The sequence below is a fragment of the Tachypleus tridentatus genome, chromosome 3 (genome assembly GCF_004210375.1).
Source record: "Tachypleus tridentatus isolate NWPU-2018 chromosome 3, ASM421037v1, whole genome shotgun sequence".
Taxonomy (NCBI): domain Eukaryota; kingdom Metazoa; phylum Arthropoda; class Merostomata; order Xiphosura; family Limulidae; genus Tachypleus; species Tachypleus tridentatus.
In genome coordinates this window covers 107,963,722-107,986,811 of record NC_134827.1, presented here as the reverse complement: position 1 = coordinate 107,986,811, position 23,090 = coordinate 107,963,722, and the positions used below count along the sequence as shown (strand labels likewise).

Sequence of the window (23,090 nt, the reverse complement as noted above, 5' to 3'; positions counted from 1 at the left end):
CAGCTCCAAGTATCACCTACTCAATATGTTTTTAGTTACACTTCGCTTCACCAAGTACTGACAGTTCCAAGTGTCACCTACTTAATAATATGTTTTCAGTTACACTTCGCTACCAACGGCTGAAAGGGCGAGTATGTTAGTTGCGACGGGGATTCGAACCCGCGACTCTCAGATTACGAGTCGAACGCTTTAACTCACCTGGCCATGCCGGACCGATTAAATCGCAAACATTCGATTAAGAAAAATAGAAAATAGAGAAAAATGTATATGAAAAAAATTCACGTTAGTGAGAAATTAGGTTCGAGATTTAATATATCTAATAACAATCATTCAGTGTTGAATTTATAAATTACTTATATAACTGTGTCCAACGGACATTTAACTTTATCGGTATTTCCTACGTCACAGTTCATTACATGTAACACTTCAACTACGAATTTTCTAAATAAGCCCACAAAATTTTAAGAGCAGAGGAGAGATTTGAAAACCGTTAGAAATTTAATAGCGATCTTGTGACATAGTCACGCTGGGGTTGCTCATCTAGGAAACCGTTTATTTCTTTTTAATCCCGTGACTACACATCTGGCTATTTGTTCTCTGCCCACTGTGAATATCAAACCCAGATTTTCAGCGTGATAAGCTGTCAGACTTACTCGTAAGTACATAAATAAATAACCCATTGGCCATTATCATGGTTATTGGTCTGTCATAGTGACTCTGTTTATTTAAGGTTTACCATGTTACTTTAGACGTGTAACCGAGTTATACACCGGTCAATTCTGTTTTCATTCTCCAGTGTCCTTTTAATGCGAGTTTTAACCACTGCAGTTAGACTAAGGGTCAACTCCTAGGTCAGCTTCTATTTTACCTGTATGTATATGGTTGATGGCAGAGGTCAAGTATAAGTAACTGAATTCATCCATTTGAGACAATAAGTGGAAAGTTGCAACTGTAGCAGTTAATCTATAGAAACCGAAATGCTAATACCTTTATTTTAACTATTTGTAACAGTTAAACGGTAGAACTGAAACAATAGCACTTCTAAATTAAGTATTTGTAGCAGTTAAACGGTAGAAACCGAAATAATAGCACTTCTAATTTAACTATTTGTAGCAGTTAAACGGTAGAAACCGAAATAATAGTATTTCTCGTTTAATTATTTGTGACAGTTAAACAGTAGAAACCGAAATAATAGCACTTCTAATTTAACTATTTGTAGCAGTTAAACGGTAGAAACCGAAATTTCATGCTAATGATAACTGGCTAATGCTAATCGAAACATAAATTATATAAGTTTTCTTATATTTATTTTAACAATACTTCGTGTTTTAACTGTCAATCCGACATTATTAACATACAGCACGTTAACAATCGAGTGTTAACATTGCGTCTTGCTGTACTTGCTATATATGAAATAACTGTCATAATTGTCACACTATTTGGTTTTTCAGTGGATGTAATCATAATCATAGCTGCTGTGACCCTAAACAGTTTGTGGTTCTTATGTTCAGTGTTTCTCTTGTGTGGAAACTCGGTAAGTAAACAGTTCACTTCTTACCATACTAGAAATAACAACAACATCACATTTTCATTCACGGTTTATTAAAGCAAGATGATTTATATTTACCAAACATATCGTATAGTTTGTGTATCAGATTTAATAAAACTATTTACATTAAAACTTAACGAAATATTTATGTGGTTAACTGACAAAATATCGAACTTAAAATGGTTTTTCGTCTCTCTCAAGTTTCTTATTCTTTTTAGTGAGTCTATGAAAACGGCTATATATATTTTTACTGTCTGTAGCTCTGTCATCTCTTAACCGAGTTGAGATAGAACTTATAGTTTTGGACTTAAATTTGATAGTGGGCTCACAGAGGTCCTGGCTAGTAATAAAACAGAATTGGATAAGCTCGCGCCTCACGCTTTGTATTGTTGGGGTATAAAAATATAGCTAATTAAAAGGAGAAACACACGTCTTGTACATTAATATACTATGATTCTGTCTAAAGGAAACTTACACACTGCGGCTACTGAGGATTTCCTCTTGTTTTTATAATACAAACCAGACAGCAGATTTGAACTTACTGTCTTTACATTTAAATCCAAGTGGATATTTACTGTCTTTCAGGCTAACTTCAGGTATACATTTACTCTCTTTCAGGCTAACTCCTGATGTATATTCACTGTATTTCAGACTAACTCCAGGTGTATATTTATTGCCTTTCAGACTAACACCAGGTATACATTTACTGTCTTTCAGGCTAACTCCTGATGTATATTCACTGTCTTTCAGGCTAACTCCAGGTGTATATTTATTGCATTTCAGACTAACACCAGGTATACATTTACTGTCTTTCAGGCTAACTCCTGATGTATATTCACTGTCTTTCAGGCAAAGTTCAGGTGTATATTTATTGCCTTTCAGACTAACACCAGGTGTATATTTACTGTCTTTCAAGCTAACTATATATGTATATTTACTGTCTTTCAGTCTAACTATAGGTGTATATTTACTGTCTTTCAGGCTAACCCAGGTGTATATTTACTGTCTTTCAGGCTAACCCAGGTGTATATTTACTGTCTTTCAGACTAACCACAGGTGTATATTTACTGTCTTTCAGGCTAACCACAGGTGTATATTTATTGTCTTTCAGGCTAACTACAGGTGTATATTTATTGTCTTGCAGGCTAACTACAGGTGTATATTTATTGTCTTTCAGGCTAACTACAGGTGTATATTTACTGTCTTTCAGGCTAACTACAGGTGTATATTTACTGTCTTTCAGGCTAACCACAGGTGTATATTGTTAATGTGGATGACTGTCTTAACACTCACTATTTTTGCAAACATCTCGGGCAGTGGATACTACGGATATCGTCTAAAGGTATAGATATTAGTTAATGATATTAACCAAAGGTTTATTAAACGCAACACTTGCGTATCATACCTGAGCTCTACTTTTACAACTGGTGCAATTAACACACGCCACTTTATTCGTGTAATTCCGTATGTCGTCTTCTTTCTTCGTCAGTAGAGATACCTTTAGTATAAATTACACACACACATGTATATATTAAACACTAAAAGTGTAAGTATATATATATATATATATCTTTTTTGTAAAATACAAAGCTACACCCCAGTCAAGCTGTGCTTTGTCCACTACGGATATCGGAACCCACAGACATACCGCTAGGCCACAGGATGCAATATTTACTATATATGTCCAGAGTTCGCCTCCCACTCAGTGATATCATTATGTAACAACTGGCATATCATTTTATTACTTCACATTTGAAAACATCACGTAATATCCACCACATTCCATCAACTGCTGTCTTTAATTACACGATCAAATTGTATTGTGTTCTTTTCATTTGCTGTTAAAAGTTCTTTGTTTTGCTCCTAAGCATAAATTAACACCATGGGCGATCTGTGGTGTGCCCACCATAGGTACCGAAAGCTAGTTTATTGTGTTATAAGCCTTCAGCCGAGCCAGTAAAAATTGTGATAATAATGTGTGTGTTTTTTCGTATAGCAAAGCCACAAAGGGCTATCTGCTCAGCCCCCCGAGGGGAATCGAACCCCTGATTTTAGCGTTGTAAATCCGGATACATACCGCTGTACTAGCGGATGGGATAAAGCTAAACAGTGGGCTATCTGCCCACTACGGGTATCGAAACCCGGGTTTTAGCGTTGTAAATCCGGATACATACCGCTAAGCTACTGGGGGTGATAATAATAAGTTACCTCTTTATCTTTTCTAGAATATATTGTGGTTAACTGCTGACCAGAACAAGCTACGTGCAAGTACACGAACTATTAATTAACCCGCTAATCAATATAACTAATTCAATATATCAGTATGACTTAAAATATATTCAGAACATATCGTTTCACTCTCGATGTTAAAGACACTTTCGGCCGGAAACCCACTAAAATTTTACTTCAGGTAGGGAGATTTGTATTAATTCTAAATCATTTACTAAGAACAATGACCTCCCCAGTAGCACAGAGGTATTTCTGCAGACGTATAATGCTAGATACCGGATTCTGATATCCGTGGTAGGCAGAGCACAGATAGCCCATTGTGTAGCCTTGTACGTAACACCAAATACACAAAATAAGAATACAACAGTCCTCGTATAATTAGATCAAACATATTAAACAATAAACTGACAATGAAGAATTGGTTGTTGATGTTGAACGCAAAGCTACCAACTGGGCTATCTGTGTTCTGCCCACCACGGGTGTCGAAACCCAATTTTCAATGACCTAAGTCTTTGGATTTACTACTGTACAACTGGAGAGCTACATTCAAAGAACAATATCCACAAAACACATTATTCCATGTACCGTTTGTTTGTTTTTGAATTCCACGCAAAGCTACATGAAGGCTATCTGCGCTCACCGTCCCTAATTAAGCAGTGTATGACATGAGGGAAGGCAGCTAGGCATCACTACCTACCGCACACCAAACATGCTCGCCCTTTCAGCCGTGGGAACGTTATAATATGCGATCAATCCCACTATTTGATGATAAAAGATTAGCCCAAGAGTTGGCGGTGGGTGGTGATGACTAGCTGCCTTCCCTCTAGTCTTACACTGCTAAATTAGGGACGGCTAGCACAGATAGCCCTCGTGTAGCTTTGTGCGAAATTCAAAAATAAAGAAACAAACAAGACGTACTTGGTGTATTAGTTTGAACGACACTCAAGGGCAAACACAGTTCGTATGACCGTTACCAATATACAAACAAATATGTTAAGAAGTAGCTAACATCTCTTATACAATTTTTCTGTCTCGTCCAATAAATGATAAAAGTTTACATAAAACTCAAATATAGTCTTTACTAATAATGTCTAGTGACAAATAGCAATCTGTAAAACAGTAACATTAGCAGATGGGAAGAAAAGATAAATAATGATTTATAACATCATACAATGAATAGGTTTGGTTTGGTTTTTAATTTCGCACAAAACTACACGAGGGCTATCTGCGCTACCGTCCCTAATTTTGCAGTGTAAGGTGAGAGGGAAGGCAGCTAGTCATCACCACCCACCGCCAACTCTTGGGCTACTCTTTTACCAACGAATAGTGGGATTGACCGTCACTTTGTAACGCCCCCACGGTTCAAAGGGCGAACATGTTTGGTGCGACCGAAATTCGAACCCGCGACCCTCGGATTACGAGTCGCACGCCTCAGCCCACATGGTCATGTCGGGCCCAATGAATAGTTGAAACAGTATAATTTTGTAATAAAAATAACAAATTTAAATTTTATAAAAAATTAATTACTACGTATATTTTCACATTTATCTAACAATATTAACCTCAATTTAACTGTCGCCCGGCCTAGTGGTTAATGTGCTCGACTTTTAATCTGCGCTATTCGTTAGTACAAGAGAAGCGCAGGAGTTATTGTAGGCGGTTTGAACTAACTGCCTTCCCTCTGTTACATTACTTCGAAACTAGAGACAACTAACGCAGGTAGCCTTCGTGTAGCTTTGCGCGAACTTCAACTCACAAATCACTACGCCAAATTTCAAAAAATTATAGAGTAAGACACATTCAACTACAACGTGGATGCCGTACAGCTCTCTCATTCTCACGTGTAAGGAACTTACACATTATGTGTATAGTTTTAACATGAAGTGGTACTGACAGCTACACTACTCACACAAAAAAGTAAAGGATCATGTCTATGTGTTTTTGAAGAAGTTGAAGAAACAGTATTTTGAGTAAACCTGTTTATATCAGAGACAAATAAGAGGAAGCAAGTTTGTGAAATTGATTTACAAATAACGAAAGAGGTCAACATTTGGCTGCACAAACGTCACAACGTATTAAGATGAAGGAACTCATTAACACGAGTCTTTAGTAGCTGCTAGGCCTATTTAATTTTCATGACTTTCCGCCATCCCTAGACAAGGGCTGCACTGACCTTCTGGTTGTCGGTCTCTCACTGCTCTTCCTAGCAAATCTTACGCATACTCAATTGGACTTAGGTCCACTGGATTAATGGGTAAGTCCAGCACCTCTATTGTTTCATCGTGATAAAACTGCTGCATGACTGGCAGTGTGAGTATGGTTGTTGTCTTGCTAATATAAAAACTTATCTCTGGCATCAGTTGGAAAATGGTAAATAATGGGTAGCAGAACACTATTCACGTAGAGTCATGTTTTCAGACATCCTCTTCACGTAGAGTCATGTTTTCAGACACCCTCTTCACGTAGAGTCATGTTTTCAGACACCCTCTTCACGTAGAGTCATATTTACAGACACCCTCTTCACGTAGTCATGTTTTCAGACATCCTCTTCACGTAGAGTCATGTTTTCAGACACCCTCTTCACGTAGAGTCATGTTTACAGAGATCCTCTTCACGTAGAGTCATGTTTTCAGACACCCTCTTCACGTAGAGTCATGTTTTCAGACACCCTCTTCACGTAGTCATGTTTTCAGACATCCTCTTCAGGTAGAGTCATGTTTTCAGACACCCTCTTCAGGTAGAGTCATGTTTACAAAGATCCTCTTCACGTAGTCATGTTTTCAGAGATCCTCTTCACGTAGAGTCATGTTTTCAGACACCCTCTTCACGTAGAGTCATGTTTTCAGACACCCTCTTCACGTAGAGTCATGTTTTCAGACACCCTCTTCACGTAGAGTCATATTTACAGACACCCTCTTCACGTAGAGTCATGTTTTCAGACACCCTCTTCACGTAGAGTCATGTTTTCAGACATCCTCTTCACGTAGAGTCATGTTTTCAGACACCCTCTTCACGTAGAGTCATGTTTACAGAGATCCTCTTCACGTAGAGTCATGTTTTCAGACACCCTCTTCACGTAGAGTCATGTTTTCAGACACCCTCTTCACGTAGTCATGTTTTCAGACATCCTCTTCAGGTAGAGTCATGTTTTCAGACACCCTCTTCAGGTAGAGTCATGTTTACAAAGATCCTCTTCACGTAGTCATGTTTTCAGAGATCCTCTTCACGTAGAGTCATGTTTTCAGACACCCTCTTCACGTAGAGTCATGTTTTCAGACACCCTCTTCACGTAGAGTCATGTTTTCAGACATCCTCTTTACGTAGAGTCATGTTTACAGAGATCCTCTTCACGTAGAGTCATGTTTACAGAGATCCTCTTCACGTAGAGTCATGTTTTCAGACATCCTCTTCACGTAGAGTCATGTTTTCAGACACCCTCTTCACGTAGAGTCATGTTTTCAGACATCCTCTTCACGTAGAGTCATGTTTACAGAGATCCTCTTCACGTAGTCATGTTTTCAGAGATCCTCTTCACGTAGAGTCATGTTTTCAGACATCCTCTTCACGTAGAGTCATGTTTTCAGACACCCTCTTCGCGTAGAGTCATGTTTTCAGACACCCTCTTCGCGTAGAGTCATGTTTTCAGACACCCTCTTCACGTAGAGTCATGTTTTCAGACATCCTCTTCACGTAGAGTCATGTTTTCAGACATCCTCTTCACGTAGAGTCATGTTTTCAGACATCCTCTTCACGTAGAGTCATGTTTTCAGACATCCTCTTCACGTAGTCATGTTTTCAGACATCCTCTTCACGTAGAGTCATGTTTTCAGACACCCTCTTCACGTAAAGTCATGTTTTCAGACACCCTCTTCACGTAGAGTCATGTTTTCAGACATCCTCTTCACGTAGAGTCAAGTTTTCAGACATCTGTATGCTCCTGCACGCAGATGTTACCCCAGACCATGATTCATCCAAACCAAAAGGCATCAAGGTGGACAACGTTACGTCTACAATCCCTCACACGTTGATCACTTAAGATGGACAGAAACTGCTCTCGTCTGTGGACAGTAAAAGGGTTCATTGTTGAAGTGTCCGAGTGACAAGTTCCGGGGGAAAAGCCACATGGACTGTACGGTATTTTGGCGTTAGCATATGGGCTGTAACGGATACAATAGACTTTAGCCCTGCCGCAAGAAACATTCTCCTGACCGACGAGCATGATACACGCACTCTAGTGGCTTGCTAAAGAGTCATCCTACATCCTCCTGATGTATTCTCTCGTGGTCTGGTATTTGCGAACATATCAATATTATACATCTTTAATAACCAATGAAAACTAGTTTTCTGCTTTAGAAAATTTGGATTATTTCTCTATAAACGTATTATATATAAAAAAAACACTTGCATAAATGTGCAGGTCCTAGGAAGGCTTAGATAAATCCGTTACGTTTGAACACAAAACAGATATTGTTAAGACATAAATATGAAAAGAAACCGCGCTACATTTTTTACCTTTTGCGGGAAGTGTACATCAAATTGATTAGGCTATTTTACATTAGTAAATAACAATTTCTTTTTGCTTGTCAGGACCACATCGACGACCTGGTGAAAAATAATGATAAGGAATCTATCGAAGAGCGCACGTGGCAAAAAATAAATGAAAACCTGTCAATCTTCTATATACTGGTGTGTTTTTGTATCAGTGCTATACCTCTTCCTTTCCAAGTAAGTAATATAGGTACTGAATCACACCTTAACACTGTAACAACTGAATGTTGAAACACCTTGTACTGAATCACACCTTAACACTGTAACAACTGAATGTTGAAACACCTTGTACAGTTTGTTAATTCTGTAACAACTGAATGTTGAAACACCTGGTACAGTTTGTTAACACTGTAACAACTGAATCTTCAAACACTTTGTACAGTTTGTTAATACTGTAACAACTGAATGTTGAAATACCTGGTACAGCTTGTTAATACTGTAACAACTGAATGTTGAAACACCTGGTACAGTTTGTTAATACTGTAACAACTGAATGTTGAAATACCTGGTACAGCTTGTTAATACTGTAACAACTGAATGTTGAAACACCTGGTACAGTTTGTTAATACTGTAACAACTGAATGTTGAAACACCTGGTACAGTTTGTTAATACTGTAACAACTGAATGTTGAAACACCTGGTACAGTTGGTTAACACTGTAACAACTGAATCTTCAAACACCTTGTACAGTTTGTTAACACTGTAACAACTGAATGTTGAAACACCTGGTACAGCTTGTTAACACTGTAACAACTGAATGTTGAAACACCTGGTACAGCTTGTTAATACTGTAACAACTGAAGGTTGAAACACCTGGTACAGTTTGTTAATACTGTAACAACTGAATGTTGAAACACCTGGTACAGTTGGTTAACACTGTAACAACTGAATGTTGAAACACCTTGTACAGTTTGTTAACACTGTAACAACTGAATGTTGAAACACCTGGTACAGTTTGTTAATACTGTAACAACTGAATGTTGAAACACCTGGTACAGTTGGTTAATACTGTAACAACTGAATGTTGAAACACCTGGTACAGTTGGTTAATACTGTAACAACTGAATGTTGAAACACCTTGTACAGTTTATTAATACTGTAACAACTGAAGGTTGAAACACCTTGTACAGTTTGTTAATACTGTAACAACTGAATGTTGAAACACCTGGTACAGTTGGTTAATACTGTAACAACTGAATGTTGAAACACCTTGTACAGTTTGTTAATACTGTAACAACTGAATGTTGAAACACCTGGTACAGTTGGTTAATACTGTAACAACTGAATGTTGAAACACCTGGTACAGTTGGTTAATAATGTAACAACTGAATGTTGAAACACCTAGTACAGTTTGTTAATACTGTAACAACTGAATGTTGAAACACCTGGTACAGTTGGTTAATACTGTAACAACTGAATGTTGAAACACCTGGTACAGTTGGTTAATACTGTAACAACTGAATCTTCAAACACCTTGTACAGTTTGTTAATACTGTAACAACTGAATGTTGAAACACCTTGTACAGCTTGTTAATACTGTAACAACTGAATGTTGAAACACCTGGTACAGCTGGTTAATACTGTAACAACTGAATGTTGAAACACCTGGTACAGTTGGTTAATACTGTAACAACTGAATGTTGAAACACCTGGTACAGTTGGTTAATACTGTAACAACTGAAGGTTGAAACACCTGGTACAGTTTGTTAATACTGTAACAACTGAATGTTGAAACACCTTGTACAGTTTGTTAATACTGTAACAACTGAAGGTTGAAACACCTTGTACAGTTTGTTAATACTGTAACAACTGAATGTTGAAACACCTGGTACAGTTGGTTAATACTGTAACAACTGAATGTTGAAACACCTTGTACAGTTTGTTAATACTGTAACAACTGAATGTTGAAACACCTGGTACAGTTGGTTAATACTGTAACAACTGAATGTTGAAACACCTGGTACAGTTGGTTAATAATGTAACAACTGAATGTTGAAACACCTGGTACAGTTGGTTAATAATGTAACAACTGAATGTTGAAACACCTGGTACAGTTTGTTAATACTGTAACAACTGAATGTTGAAACACCTGGTACAGTTGGTTAATACTGTAACAACTGAATGTTGAAACACCTGGTACAGTTGGTTAATACTGTAACAACTGAATGTTGAAACACCTGGTACAGTTGGTTAATACTGTAACAACTGAATCTTCAAACACCTTGTACAGTTTGTTAATACAGTAACAACTGAATGTTGAAACACCTTGTACAGCTTGTTAATACTGTAACAACTGAATGTTGAAACACCTGGTACAGTTGCTTAATACTGTAACAACTGAATCTTCAAACACTTTGTACAGTTTGTTAATACTGTAACAACTGAATGTTGAAATACCTGGTACAGCTTGTTAATACTGTAACAACTGAATGTTGAAACACCTGGTACAGTTTGTTAATACTGTAACAACTGAATGTTGAAATACCTGGTACAGCTTGTTAATACTGTAACAACTGAATGTTGAAACACCTGGTACAGTTTGTTAATACTGTAACAACTGAATGTTGAAACACCTGGTACAGTTTGTTAATACTGTAACAACTGAATGTTGAAACACCTGGTACAGTTGGTTAACACTGTAACAACTGAATCTTCAAACACCTTGTACAGTTTGTTAACACTGTAACAACTGAATGTTGAAACACCTGGTACAGCTTGTTAACACTGTAACAACTGAATGTTGAAACACCTGGTACAGCTTGTTAATACTGTAACAACTGAAGGTTGAAACACCTGGTACAGTTTGTTAATACTGTAACAACTGAATGTTGAAACACCTGGTACAGTTGGTTAACACTGTAACAACTGAATGTTGAAACACCTTGTACAGTTTGTTAACACTGTAACAACTGAATGTTGAAACACCTGGTACAGTTTGTTAATACTGTAACAACTGAATGTTGAAACACCTGGTACAGTTGGTTAATACTGTAACAACTGAATGTTGAAACACCTGGTACAGTTGGTTAATACTGTAACAACTGAATGTTGAAACACCTTGTACAGTTTATTAATACTGTAACAACTGAAGGTTGAAACACCTTGTACAGTTTGTTAATACTGTAACAACTGAATGTTGAAACACCTGGTACAGTTGGTTAATACTGTAACAACTGAATGTTGAAACACCTTGTACAGTTTGTTAATACTGTAACAACTGAATGTTGAAACACCTGGTACAGTTGGTTAATACTGTAACAACTGAATGTTGAAACACCTGGTACAGTTGGTTAATAATGTAACAACTGAATGTTGAAACACCTAGTACAGTTTGTTAATACTGTAACAACTGAATGTTGAAACACCTGGTACAGTTGGTTAATACTGTAACAACTGAATGTTGAAACACCTGGTACAGTTGGTTAATACTGTAACAACTGAATCTTCAAACACCTTGTACAGTTTGTTAATACTGTAACAACTGAATGTTGAAACACCTTGTACAGCTTGTTAATACTGTAACAACTGAATGTTGAAACACTTGGTACAGCTGGTTAATACTGTAACAACTGAATGTTGAAACACCTGGTACAGTTGGTTAATACTGTAACAACTGAATGTTGAAACACCTGGTACAGTTGGTTAATACTGTAACAACTGAATGTTGAAACACCTGGTACAGTTGGTTAATACTGTAACAACTGAATCTTCAAACACCTTGTACAGTTTGTTAATACAGTAACAACTGAATGTTGAAACACCTTGTACAGCTTGTTAATACTGTAACAACTGAATGTTGAAACACCTGGTACAGTTGCTTAATACTGTAACAACTGAATGTTGAAACACCTTGTACAGTTTGTTAATACTGTAACAACTGAATCTTCAAACACCTTGTACAGTTTGTTAATACTGTAACAACTGAATGTTGAAACACCTTGTACAGCTTGTTAATACTGTAACAACTGAATGTTGAAACACCTGGTACAGCTGGTTAATACTGTAACAACTGAATGTTGAAACACCTGGTACAGTTGGTTAATACTGTAACAACTGAATGTTGAAACACCTGGTACAGTTGGTTAATACTGTAACAACTGAAGGTTGAAACACCTGGTACAGTTTGTTAATACTGTAACAACTGAATGTTGAAACACCTTGTACAGTTGGTTAATACTGTAACAACTGAATGTTGAAACACCTGGTACAGTTGGTTAATACTGTAACAACTGAATGTTGAAACACCTTGTACAGTTGGTTAATACTGTAACAACTGAATGTTGAAACACCTTGTACAGTTGGTTAATACTGTAACAACTGAATGTTGAAACACCTTGTACAGTTGGTTAATACTGTAACAACTGAATGTTGAAACACCTTGTACAGCTTGTTAATACTGTAACAACTGAATGTTGAAACACCTTGTACAGTTTATTAATACTGTAACAACTGAATGTTGAAACACCTGGTACAGTTGGTTAATACTGTAACAACTGAATGTTGAAACACCTTGTACAGCTTGTTAATACTGTAACAACTGAATGTTGAAACACCTGGTACAGTTGGTTAATACTGTAACAACTGAATGTTGAAACACCTGGTACAGTTGGTTAATACTGTAACAACTGAAGGTTGAAACACCTGGTACAGTTTGTTAATACTGTAACAACTGAATGTTGAAACACCTTGTACAGTTTGTTAATACTGTAACAACTGAAGGTTGAAACACCTTGTACAGTTTGTTAATACTGTAACAACTGAATGTTGAAACACCTGGTACAGTTGGTTAATACTGTAACAACTGAATGTTGAAACACCTTGTACAGTTTGTTAATACTGTAACAACTGAATGTTGAAACACCTTGTACAGTTTGTTAATACTGTAACAACTGAATGTTGAAACACCTTGTACAGCTTGTTAATACTGTAACAACTGAATGTTGAAACACCTGGTACAGTTGGTTAATACTGTAACAACTGAATGTTGAAACACCTTGTACAGCTTGTTAATACTGTAACAACTGAATGTTGAAACACCTTGTACAGTTTGTTAATACTGTAACAACTGAATGTTGAAACACCTGGTACAGTTGGTTAATACTGTAACAACTGAATGTTGAAACACCTTGTACAGCTTGTTAATACTGTAACAACTGAATGTTGAAACACCTGGTACAGTTGGTTAATACTGTAACAACTGAATGTTGAAACACCTTGTACAGCTTGTTAATACTGTAACAACTGAATGTTGAAACACCTTGTACAGTTTGTTAATGAAATGAATATTCTTTGTTAACACTGTAATAACCTGGTGGTGAAACATATTGTACAGTTTGTTAACACCACCTGGTGGTGAAACATATTGTACAGTTTGCTAACACCACCTGGTGGTGAAACATATTGTTTGCTTTGTTTTGTTATTATTCATAAAGCTACACTCTGTGCTCTTCCCATAACGGGTATCGAAACTCAGTTTATAGTGATATATGACGTACCACTATGCCATTGTGAAGTAGAACACATTGCACTTCTGTCTTTAAGAATACTGTGATTGAAGGCCGCATATCGTTGGTTTCTTTTGAAGTTTAAAATTCTAAATATAGACGTCAAACGAAATCTGTCATTAGCTCCCCACTTGTCACTGAATCTAGGGAATTACAACTTCCATTATTATTTATTTTGGAACTTTTTAATATAACCTATTTATTACTATGTAATATTTAGATATTCTTAAAATGTAGTTAGACGTATATAATCTTTTATAAATATTTAATACAAGTCCTTCTTTCTCTTTCTATAGATTTGTTTCTTAATAGGTGTGGATAAAAGACAAACACAAATAAGAAAGAACAGAACCGAAGTCAGAAACGTGGTAAGAACTCGTTTCATTGCATGTCTATGTTGGCCTTATCGAAAGTTTATAATGTGCACGACAGATTGCTGTTTTCGGGCACTTGGCTGTTTATCGCGTGCGTGAATACCAAAACACCGAGGTAAATACGTAGAAATAAATTCGAAAATAACTGGCTACACTGTACAAGTAGACAGAGAAACAGGTGGCTAAACTCTACAAATAAATAGAGAAATAGCTGGCTGTGCTCTGTACAAATAAATAAACAGCTAGCTAAACATTGTGTCATGTCAGACTATAACGAATATAAACTGGTCAGGCAGTGTATAATTAAACATGGTTATGTACTGGTTCGACACTATAGTTCAAAATGATGATGAACTGGCAAGGTTTTGTATAATTAAATACGTCCATTAACTGGTTAGACTGTGTATAATTAAACGCGGTAATGGACAGGCTAGATTGTTTATAATTAAACATAATGATGAACTGGCTAGGATGTTTATAATTAAACATAATGATGAACTGACTGGGTAGTAAATAAGTATACATGGTAATGAACTGACCAGGTTGTTTATAATTAAACATAATGATGAACTGGCTAGGATCTTTATAATTAAACATAATGATGAACTGACTGGGTAGTAAATAAGTATACATGGTAATGAACTACCTAGGTTGTTTATAATTAAACATAATGATGAACTGGCTAGGATCTTTATAATTAAACATAATGATGAACTGACTGGGTAGTAAATAAGTATACATGGTAATGAACTACCTAGGTTGTTTATAATTAAACATAATGATGAACTGGCTAGGATCTTTATAATTAAACATAATGATGAACTGACTGGGTAGTAAATAAGTATACATGGTAATGAACTGACCAGGTTGTTTATAATTAAACATAATGATGAACTGACTGGGTAGTAAATAAGTTATACATGGTAATGAACTACCTAGGTTGTTTATAATTAAACATAATGATGAACTGGCTAGGATCTTTATAATTAAACATAATGATGAACTGACTGGGTAGTAAGTAAGTATACATGGTAATGAACTACCTAGGTTGTTTATAATTAAACATAATGATGAACTGACTGGATAGTAAATAAGTATACATGGTAATGAACTACCTAGGTTGTTTATAATTAAACATAATGATGAACTGACTGGGTAGTAAATAAGTATACATGGTAATGAACTACCTAGGTTGTTTATAATTAAACATAATGATGAACTGGCTAGGATCTTTATAATTAAACATAATGATGAACTGACTGGGTAGTAAATAAGTATACATGGTAATGAACTACCTAGGTTGTTTATAATTAAACATAATGATGAACTGGCTAGGATCTTTATAATTAAACATAATGATGAACTGACTGGGTAGTAAATAAGTATACATGGTAATGAACTGACCAGGTTGTTTATAATTAAACATAATGATGAACTGACTGGGTAGTAAATAAGTATACATGGTAATGAACTACCTAGGTTGTTTATAATTAAACATAATGATGAACTGGCTAGAATCTTTATAATTAAACATAATGATGAACTGACTGGGTAGTAAATAAGTATACATGGTAATGAACTACCTAGGTTGTTTATAATTAAACATAATGATGAACTGGCTAGGATGTTTATAATTAAACATAATGATGAACTGACTGGGTAGTAAATAAGTATACATGGTAATGAACTGACCAGGTTGTTTATAATTAAACATAATGATGAACTGGCTAGGATCTTTATAATTAAACATAATGATGAACTGACTGGGTAGTAAATAAGTATACATGGTAATGAACTACCTAGGTTGTTTATAATTAAACATAATGATGAACTGGCTAGGATCTTTATAATTAAACATAATGATGAACTGACTGGGTAGTAAATAAGTATACATGGTAATGAACTGACCAGGTTGTTTATAATTAAACATAATGATGAACTGACTGGGTAGTAAATAAGTATACATGGTAATGAACTACCTAGGTTGTTTATAATTAAACATAATGATGAACTGGCTAGAATCTTTATAATTAAACATAATGATGAACTGACTGGGTAGTAAATAAGTATACATGGTAATGAACTACCTAGGTTGTTTATAATTAAACATAATGATGAACTGGCTAGGATGTTTATAATTAAACATAATGATGAACTGACTGGGTAGTAAATAAGTATACATGGTAATGAACTGACCAGGTTGTTTATAATTAAACATAATGATGAACTGGCTAGGATCTTTATAATTAAACATAATGATGAACTGACTGGGTAGTAAATAAGTATACATGGTAATGAACTACCTAGGTTGTTTATAATTAAACATAATGATGAACTGACTGGGTAGTAAATAAGTATACATGGTAATGAACTACCTAGGTTGTTTATAATTAAACATAATGATGAACTGGCTAGGATCTTTATAATTAAACATAATGATGAACTGACTGGGTAGTAAATAAGTATACATGGTAATGAACTACCTAGGTTGTTTATAATTAAACATAATGATGAACTGGCTAGGATCTTTATAATTAAACATAATGATGAACTGACTGGGTAGTAAATAAGTATACATGGTAATGAACTACCTAGGTTGTTTATAATTAAACATAATGATGAACTGGCTAGGATCTTTATAATTAAACATAATGATGAACTGACTGGGTAGTAAATAAGTATACATGGTAATGAACTGACCAGGTTGTTTATAATTAAACATAATGATGAACTGACTGGGTAGTAAATAAGTATACATGGTAATGAACTACCTAGGTTGTTTATAATTAAACATAATGATGAACTGGCTAGAATCTTTATAATTAAACATAATGATGAACTGACTGGGTAGTAAATAAGTATACATGGTAATGAACTACCTAGGTTGTTTATAATTAAACATAATGATGAACTGGCTAGGATGTTTATAATTAAACATAATGATGAACTGACTGGGTAGTAAATAAGTATACATGGTAATGAACTGACCAGGTTGTTTATAATTAAACATAATGATGAACTGACTGGGTAGTAAATAAGTATACATGGTAATGAACTACCCAGGTTGTTTATAATTAAACATAATGATGAACTGGCTAGGATCTTTATAATTAAACATAATGATGAACTGACTGGGTAGTAAATAAGTATACATGGTAATGAACTACCTAGGTTGTTTATAATTAAACATAATGATGAACTGGCTAGGATCTTTATAATTAAACATAATGATGAACTGACTGGGTAGTAAATAAGTATACATGGTAATGAACTGACCAGGTTGTTTATAATTAAACATAATGATGAACTGACTGGGTAGTAAATAAGTATACATGGTAATGAACTACCTAGGTTGTTTATAATTAAACATAATGATGAACTGGCTAGGATCTTTATAATTAAACATAATGATGAACTGACTGGGTAGTAAATAAGTATACATGGTAATGAACTGACCAGGTTGTTTATAATTAAACATAATGATGAACTGACTGGGTAGTAAATAAGTATACATGGTAATGAACTACCTAGGTTGTTTATAATTAAACATAATGATGAACTGACTGGGTAGTAAATAAGTATACATGGTAATGAACTACCTAGGTTGTTTATAATTAAACATAATGATGAACTGACTGGGTAGTAAATAAGTATACATGGTAATGAACTACCTAGGTTGTTTATAATTAAACATAATGATGAACTGACTGGGTAGTAAATAAGTATACATGGTAATGAACTACCTAGGTTGTTTATAATTAAACATAATGATGAACTGGCTAGGATCTTTATAATTAAACATAATGATGAACTGACTGGGTAGTAAATAAGTATACATGGTAATGAACTACCTAGGTTGTTTATAATTAAACATAATGATGAACTGACTGGGTAGTAAGTAAGTATACATGGTAATGAACTACCTAGGTTGTTTATAATTAAACATAATGATGAACTGACTGGGTAGTAAATAAGTATACATGGTAATGAACTACCTAGGTTGTTTATAATTAAACATAATGATGAACTGACTGGGTAGTAAATAAGTATACATGGTAATGCACTACCTAGGTTGTTTATAATTAAACATAATGATGAACTGGCTAGGATCTTTATCATTAAACATAATGATGAACTGACTGGGTAGTAAATAAGTATACATGGTAATGAACTGACCAGGTTGTTTATAATTAAACATAATGATGAACTGGCTAGGATCTTTATAATTAAACATAATGATGAACTGACTGGGTAGTAAATAAGTATACATGGTAATGAACTGACCAGGTTGTTTATAATTAAACATAATGATGAACTGACTGGGTAGTAAATAAGTATACATGGTAATGAACTACCTAGGTTGTTTATAATTAAACATAATGATGAACTGACTGGGTAGTAAATAAGTATACATGGTAATGAACTACCTAGGTTGTTTATAATTAAACATAATGATGAACTGGCTAGGATCTTTATAATTAAACATAATGATGAACTGACTGGGTAGTAAATAAGTATACATGGTAATGAACTGACCAGGTTGTTCATAATTAAACATAATGATGAACTGGCTAGGATCTTTATAATTAAACATAATGATGAACTGACTGGGTAGTAAATAAGTATACATGGTAAAGAACTGACCAGGTTGTTTATAATTAAACATAATGATGAACTGGCTAGGATCTTTATAATTAAACATAATGATGAACTGACTGGGTAGTAAATAAGTATACATGGTAATGAACTGACCAGGTTGTTTATAATTAAACATAATGATGAACTGGCTAGGATCTTTATAATTAAACATAATGATGAACTGACTGGGTAGTAAATAAGTATACATGGTAATGAACTGACCAGGTTGTTTATAATTAAACATAATGATGAACTGGCTAGGATCTTTATAATTAAACATAATGATGAACTGACTGGGTAGTAAATAAGTATACATGGTAATGGACAGGCTAGGTTGTTTATAATTAAACATAATGATGAACTGGCTAGGATCTTTATAATTAAACATGATGATGAACTGGCTAGGTTGTTTATAATTAAACATAATGATGAACTGACTGGGTAGTAAATAAGTATACATGGTAATGAACTAGCTAGGTTGTTTATAATTAAACATAATGATGAACTGGCTAGGATCTTTATAATTAAACATGATGACGAACTGGCTAGGTTGTTTATAATTAAACATAATGATGAACTGACTGGGTAGTAAATAAGTATACATGGTAATGAACTAGCTAGGTTGTTTATAATTAAACATAATGATGAACTGGCTAGGATGTTTATAATTAAACATGATGATGAACTGGCTAGGTTGTTTATAATTAAACACAATGATGAACTGGCTAGGCGGTTAATCGACAATACTTTACCAACATTTAACCCTGTTCCATCAAGCTAAATCTTGATACAGTTTCTCTATAAATGCTCAATGAGTGCTTATTAATGTTCGGTGGTTGCATCTTCCCAGGTAAAAATATTCAATTCTAGAAGACATGACTGAGTTGTATTGTGGAATACAAGGTCACGACTCACTACTTGGTTGCAATATAACATATTACAAAACAAGACACATACATAAATGTTTCATTTGACAGTTATTTATCAAACAATGACTCTTGAATAAACAAAAGAAAACAAAATAGCTTCTAGGCTCTACTGAAATATATTAGAATAGCAACACTTCCTCTCACCAATTAAATTCGGGTCCAAGAAAATTTCCTGGATACTCTGGTGGACCGTAAGGTAGAAATAAACATTACACAAAATAATATCCAAAACTAATCCATGAGATTATTACATTCAACATTTATATTCCAATTATCATACCAAGTGTCATATTAATTATATCATCATATCAATTATAATATTAATTATCATATCAATTATAATATTATCATATCAATTATCATATCAATTATAATATTATCATATCAATTATCATATCAATTATAATATTATCATATCAATTATCATATCAATTATAATATTAATTATCATATCAATTATAATATTAATTATCATATTATAATATTAATTATCATATTAATTATCATATCAATTATCATATTAATTATCATATCAATTATCATATTAATTATCATATCAATTATCATATCAATTATCATATCAATTATCATATCAATTATCATATTGATTATCATATTAATTATCATATTACCTATAATATTAATTATCATGTTAATTCTGCGTGTGTTTTTTTCATTAATTAATTAAGCAACGAATGTTAGCCCCACCATCGAGATTTATCCGTCCTGGCCAATCACAGCACACCAACTTCCACCAACACAATAGACCACCATACGATGAAGTAGAGATGAGACCCCATAATCCTTTATACCCCAGAAACGACTATCAGGCGAACACAAGTCATCGTAATGTTGAGTTTGATCAGGATTACGATCCACGAGGATGGAATAACCAAGGATACGCTTCTGATCGCGACACCAGGTGGTGAGGTAAGTTTATTCAACTTTGAAATGTTAACAGTAACGCCGAAGGTCAACCACACTGTGGATGAAATAATTTTCGGACACGAATCTAAACTATAATTTATATAATTAATCAAAATTTCTGAGACCATAATGCTTAAACGTAGTTTATATAAATTATTCTGACTTGGACAGAGGAAAACTCACAAGTAGTACTTATTTTTGTTGTTCATCAATAAGTGTGTAGCAGCGCAATAAGTCACCTGCGCTCTACGGGATCGAACCTCAGGTTTTAGCGTTATATGCAATCAGCTTTCTGCTTGACCTATGAGTGGTACGAGTAGCTGTGAGAGAAAATAACTGTGGTGATTTGTTTGTTACCAGCATCAGTGGTAGTACAAATAGGCCTAGCGCGTAAGGCGTGCGACTCTTAATTCACGGGTTCGCGCCCGAGTCGCGCCAAACATGCTCGCCCTCCCAGCTGTGGGGGCGTTATAATGTTACGATCAATCCTACTATTCGTTTGTAAAAGAGTAGCCTAAGAGTTGGCGGTGGATGGTGATGACTAGCTGCCTTCCCTCTAGTCTTACACTGCTAAATTAGGCACAGATAGCCCTCGAGCACCTTTGTGCGAAATTCCAAAAACCAAACCAGTAGTACAAATAGGCTTTTGCAAAGTGAAAGTCCCCCAGTGGTACAGCTTAATTTGTTTTGTTTTTTTTTAATTTCGCGCAAAGCTACTCGAGGGCTATCTGCGCTAGCCGTCCCTAATTTAGCAGTGTAAGGCTAGAGGAAAGGTAGCTAGTCATCACCACCCACCGCCGACTCTTGGGCTACTCTTTTACCAACGAATAGTGGGATTGACCAAAGGAACCTATAATAGCTCGTCAAACACGAAACACTGTAAATTTTGAATACATATATGACATTTAGATTTGACTTAATTTTTAGTATTTTGTACTTTTAGACTCACTTTGCACATCTCTTAAATTACAAAATTACATTTTCAATTTATTTATAAATGGCATAATAAAGGTCAAAGTTCAGAGGTTTGGTTTGGTTTGAATTTCGCAAAAAGCTATAGGAGAGCTATGTGCGCTAGCCGTCCCTAATTTCGCAGTGTAAGACAAGAGGGAAGGCAGCTAGTCCTCACCACCCACCGCCAACTATTGGGTTACTCTTTTACCAACGAATAGTGGGATTGACCGTCACATTATTATAACGCCCCCACGGCTGAAAGGTCGAGCATGTTTGCGCGACGGGGATGCGAACCCGCGACCCTCAGATTACGAGTCGCACGCCTTAACCACCTAGAATGCCGGGCCAAGTTAAGAGGAAGACGTGACATTAGAAATACCAAAGTTGAGAGGAAGACATGACATTAGAAATACCAAAGTTGAGAGGAAGACATGACATTAGAAATACCAAAGTTGAGAGGAAGACATGACATTAGAAATACCAAAAGTTGAGAGGAAGACATGACATTAAGTTATTCACATTTTAACAAACAGTCAGGAAATCTGACGCAAACCTAATAGATGATAAATAAACAAAAGCAGGGTTCAAATTGAAAAGGAGCTGTCCACAAGGTTGTCCAGCCACTTGATAATCCAAGTTACTACTTTTTACTGATCTTCTGGTTGAGTCGTCAAAGTGGATCACACACACAATAGAATTCAACGTCTTTTGAAATCACAATTAAACCATTAAAACAATTTATTTTTTACAACTATCAAGACGTTAGGGAAACAAGTAAGTTCAGCAAATCAATTAAAAACAAAATTATAAGGCCCTAACACTCCCGTATAGACGGAGCTTTACTCTTCAAGAACAAAGTGTAGACCTGTTGTCGTCATACATTCAGAAACTTTTACCGGGTAAAAACTGTAGAAAAAAAATAGACTGAAGCTTTCTATTTTAAATCATAAACACATTTATTTGAATATCACCCAATTAATGATCGCACCGCCATCTGGTGTTTATAAAGTGAGTCTACAGAGCCTTTACTTCACTTACCTTTCATTAATTCTACTTCTGTCACGCTTACAAATAAGTAGCTCTACAAATGTTAGAACAAAACAGACAAACGTTAAATGAGTCTGAAGACGAAAGTGTTTCAGAACTTCTACTAATTACTTCTCCAACAATTTCTCTCCACAAGTGTCATGCTGAATTATGTTATTTACCAATCCAAGACTTTCTCCACAAGTGTCATGCTGAATTATGTTATTTACCAATCCAAGACTTTCTCCACAAGTGTCATGCTGAATTATGTTATTTACCAATCCAAGACTTTCTCCACAAGTGTCATGATGAATTAGGTTATTTACCAATCCAAGACTTTCTCCACAAGTGTCATGCTGAATTAGGTTATTTACCAATCCAAGACTTTCTCCACAAGTGTCATGATGAATTA

At 35.0% G+C, this 23,090-nt stretch overlaps 1 protein-coding gene across 1 annotated transcript in view; it reads left to right on the top strand.

The window, feature by feature from the left end:
* Nucleotides 1–23,090, top strand: part of LOC143247705 (uncharacterized) — a 44,183-nt gene that overhangs the window by 18,406 nt on the left and 2,687 nt on the right. Inside the window, exons 3-7 of the mRNA XM_076496121.1 lie at nt 1,452–1,534; nt 2,793–2,891; nt 8,366–8,503; nt 14,127–14,198; nt 20,461–20,701. Of these exons, the coding sequence (XP_076352236.1) occupies nt 1,452–1,534; nt 2,793–2,891; nt 8,366–8,503; nt 14,127–14,198; nt 20,461–20,700 (632 nt within the window). The 3' untranslated portion in view covers nt 20,701. The remainder of the gene's footprint in view (nt 1–1,451; nt 1,535–2,792; nt 2,892–8,365; nt 8,504–14,126; nt 14,199–20,460; nt 20,702–23,090) is intronic.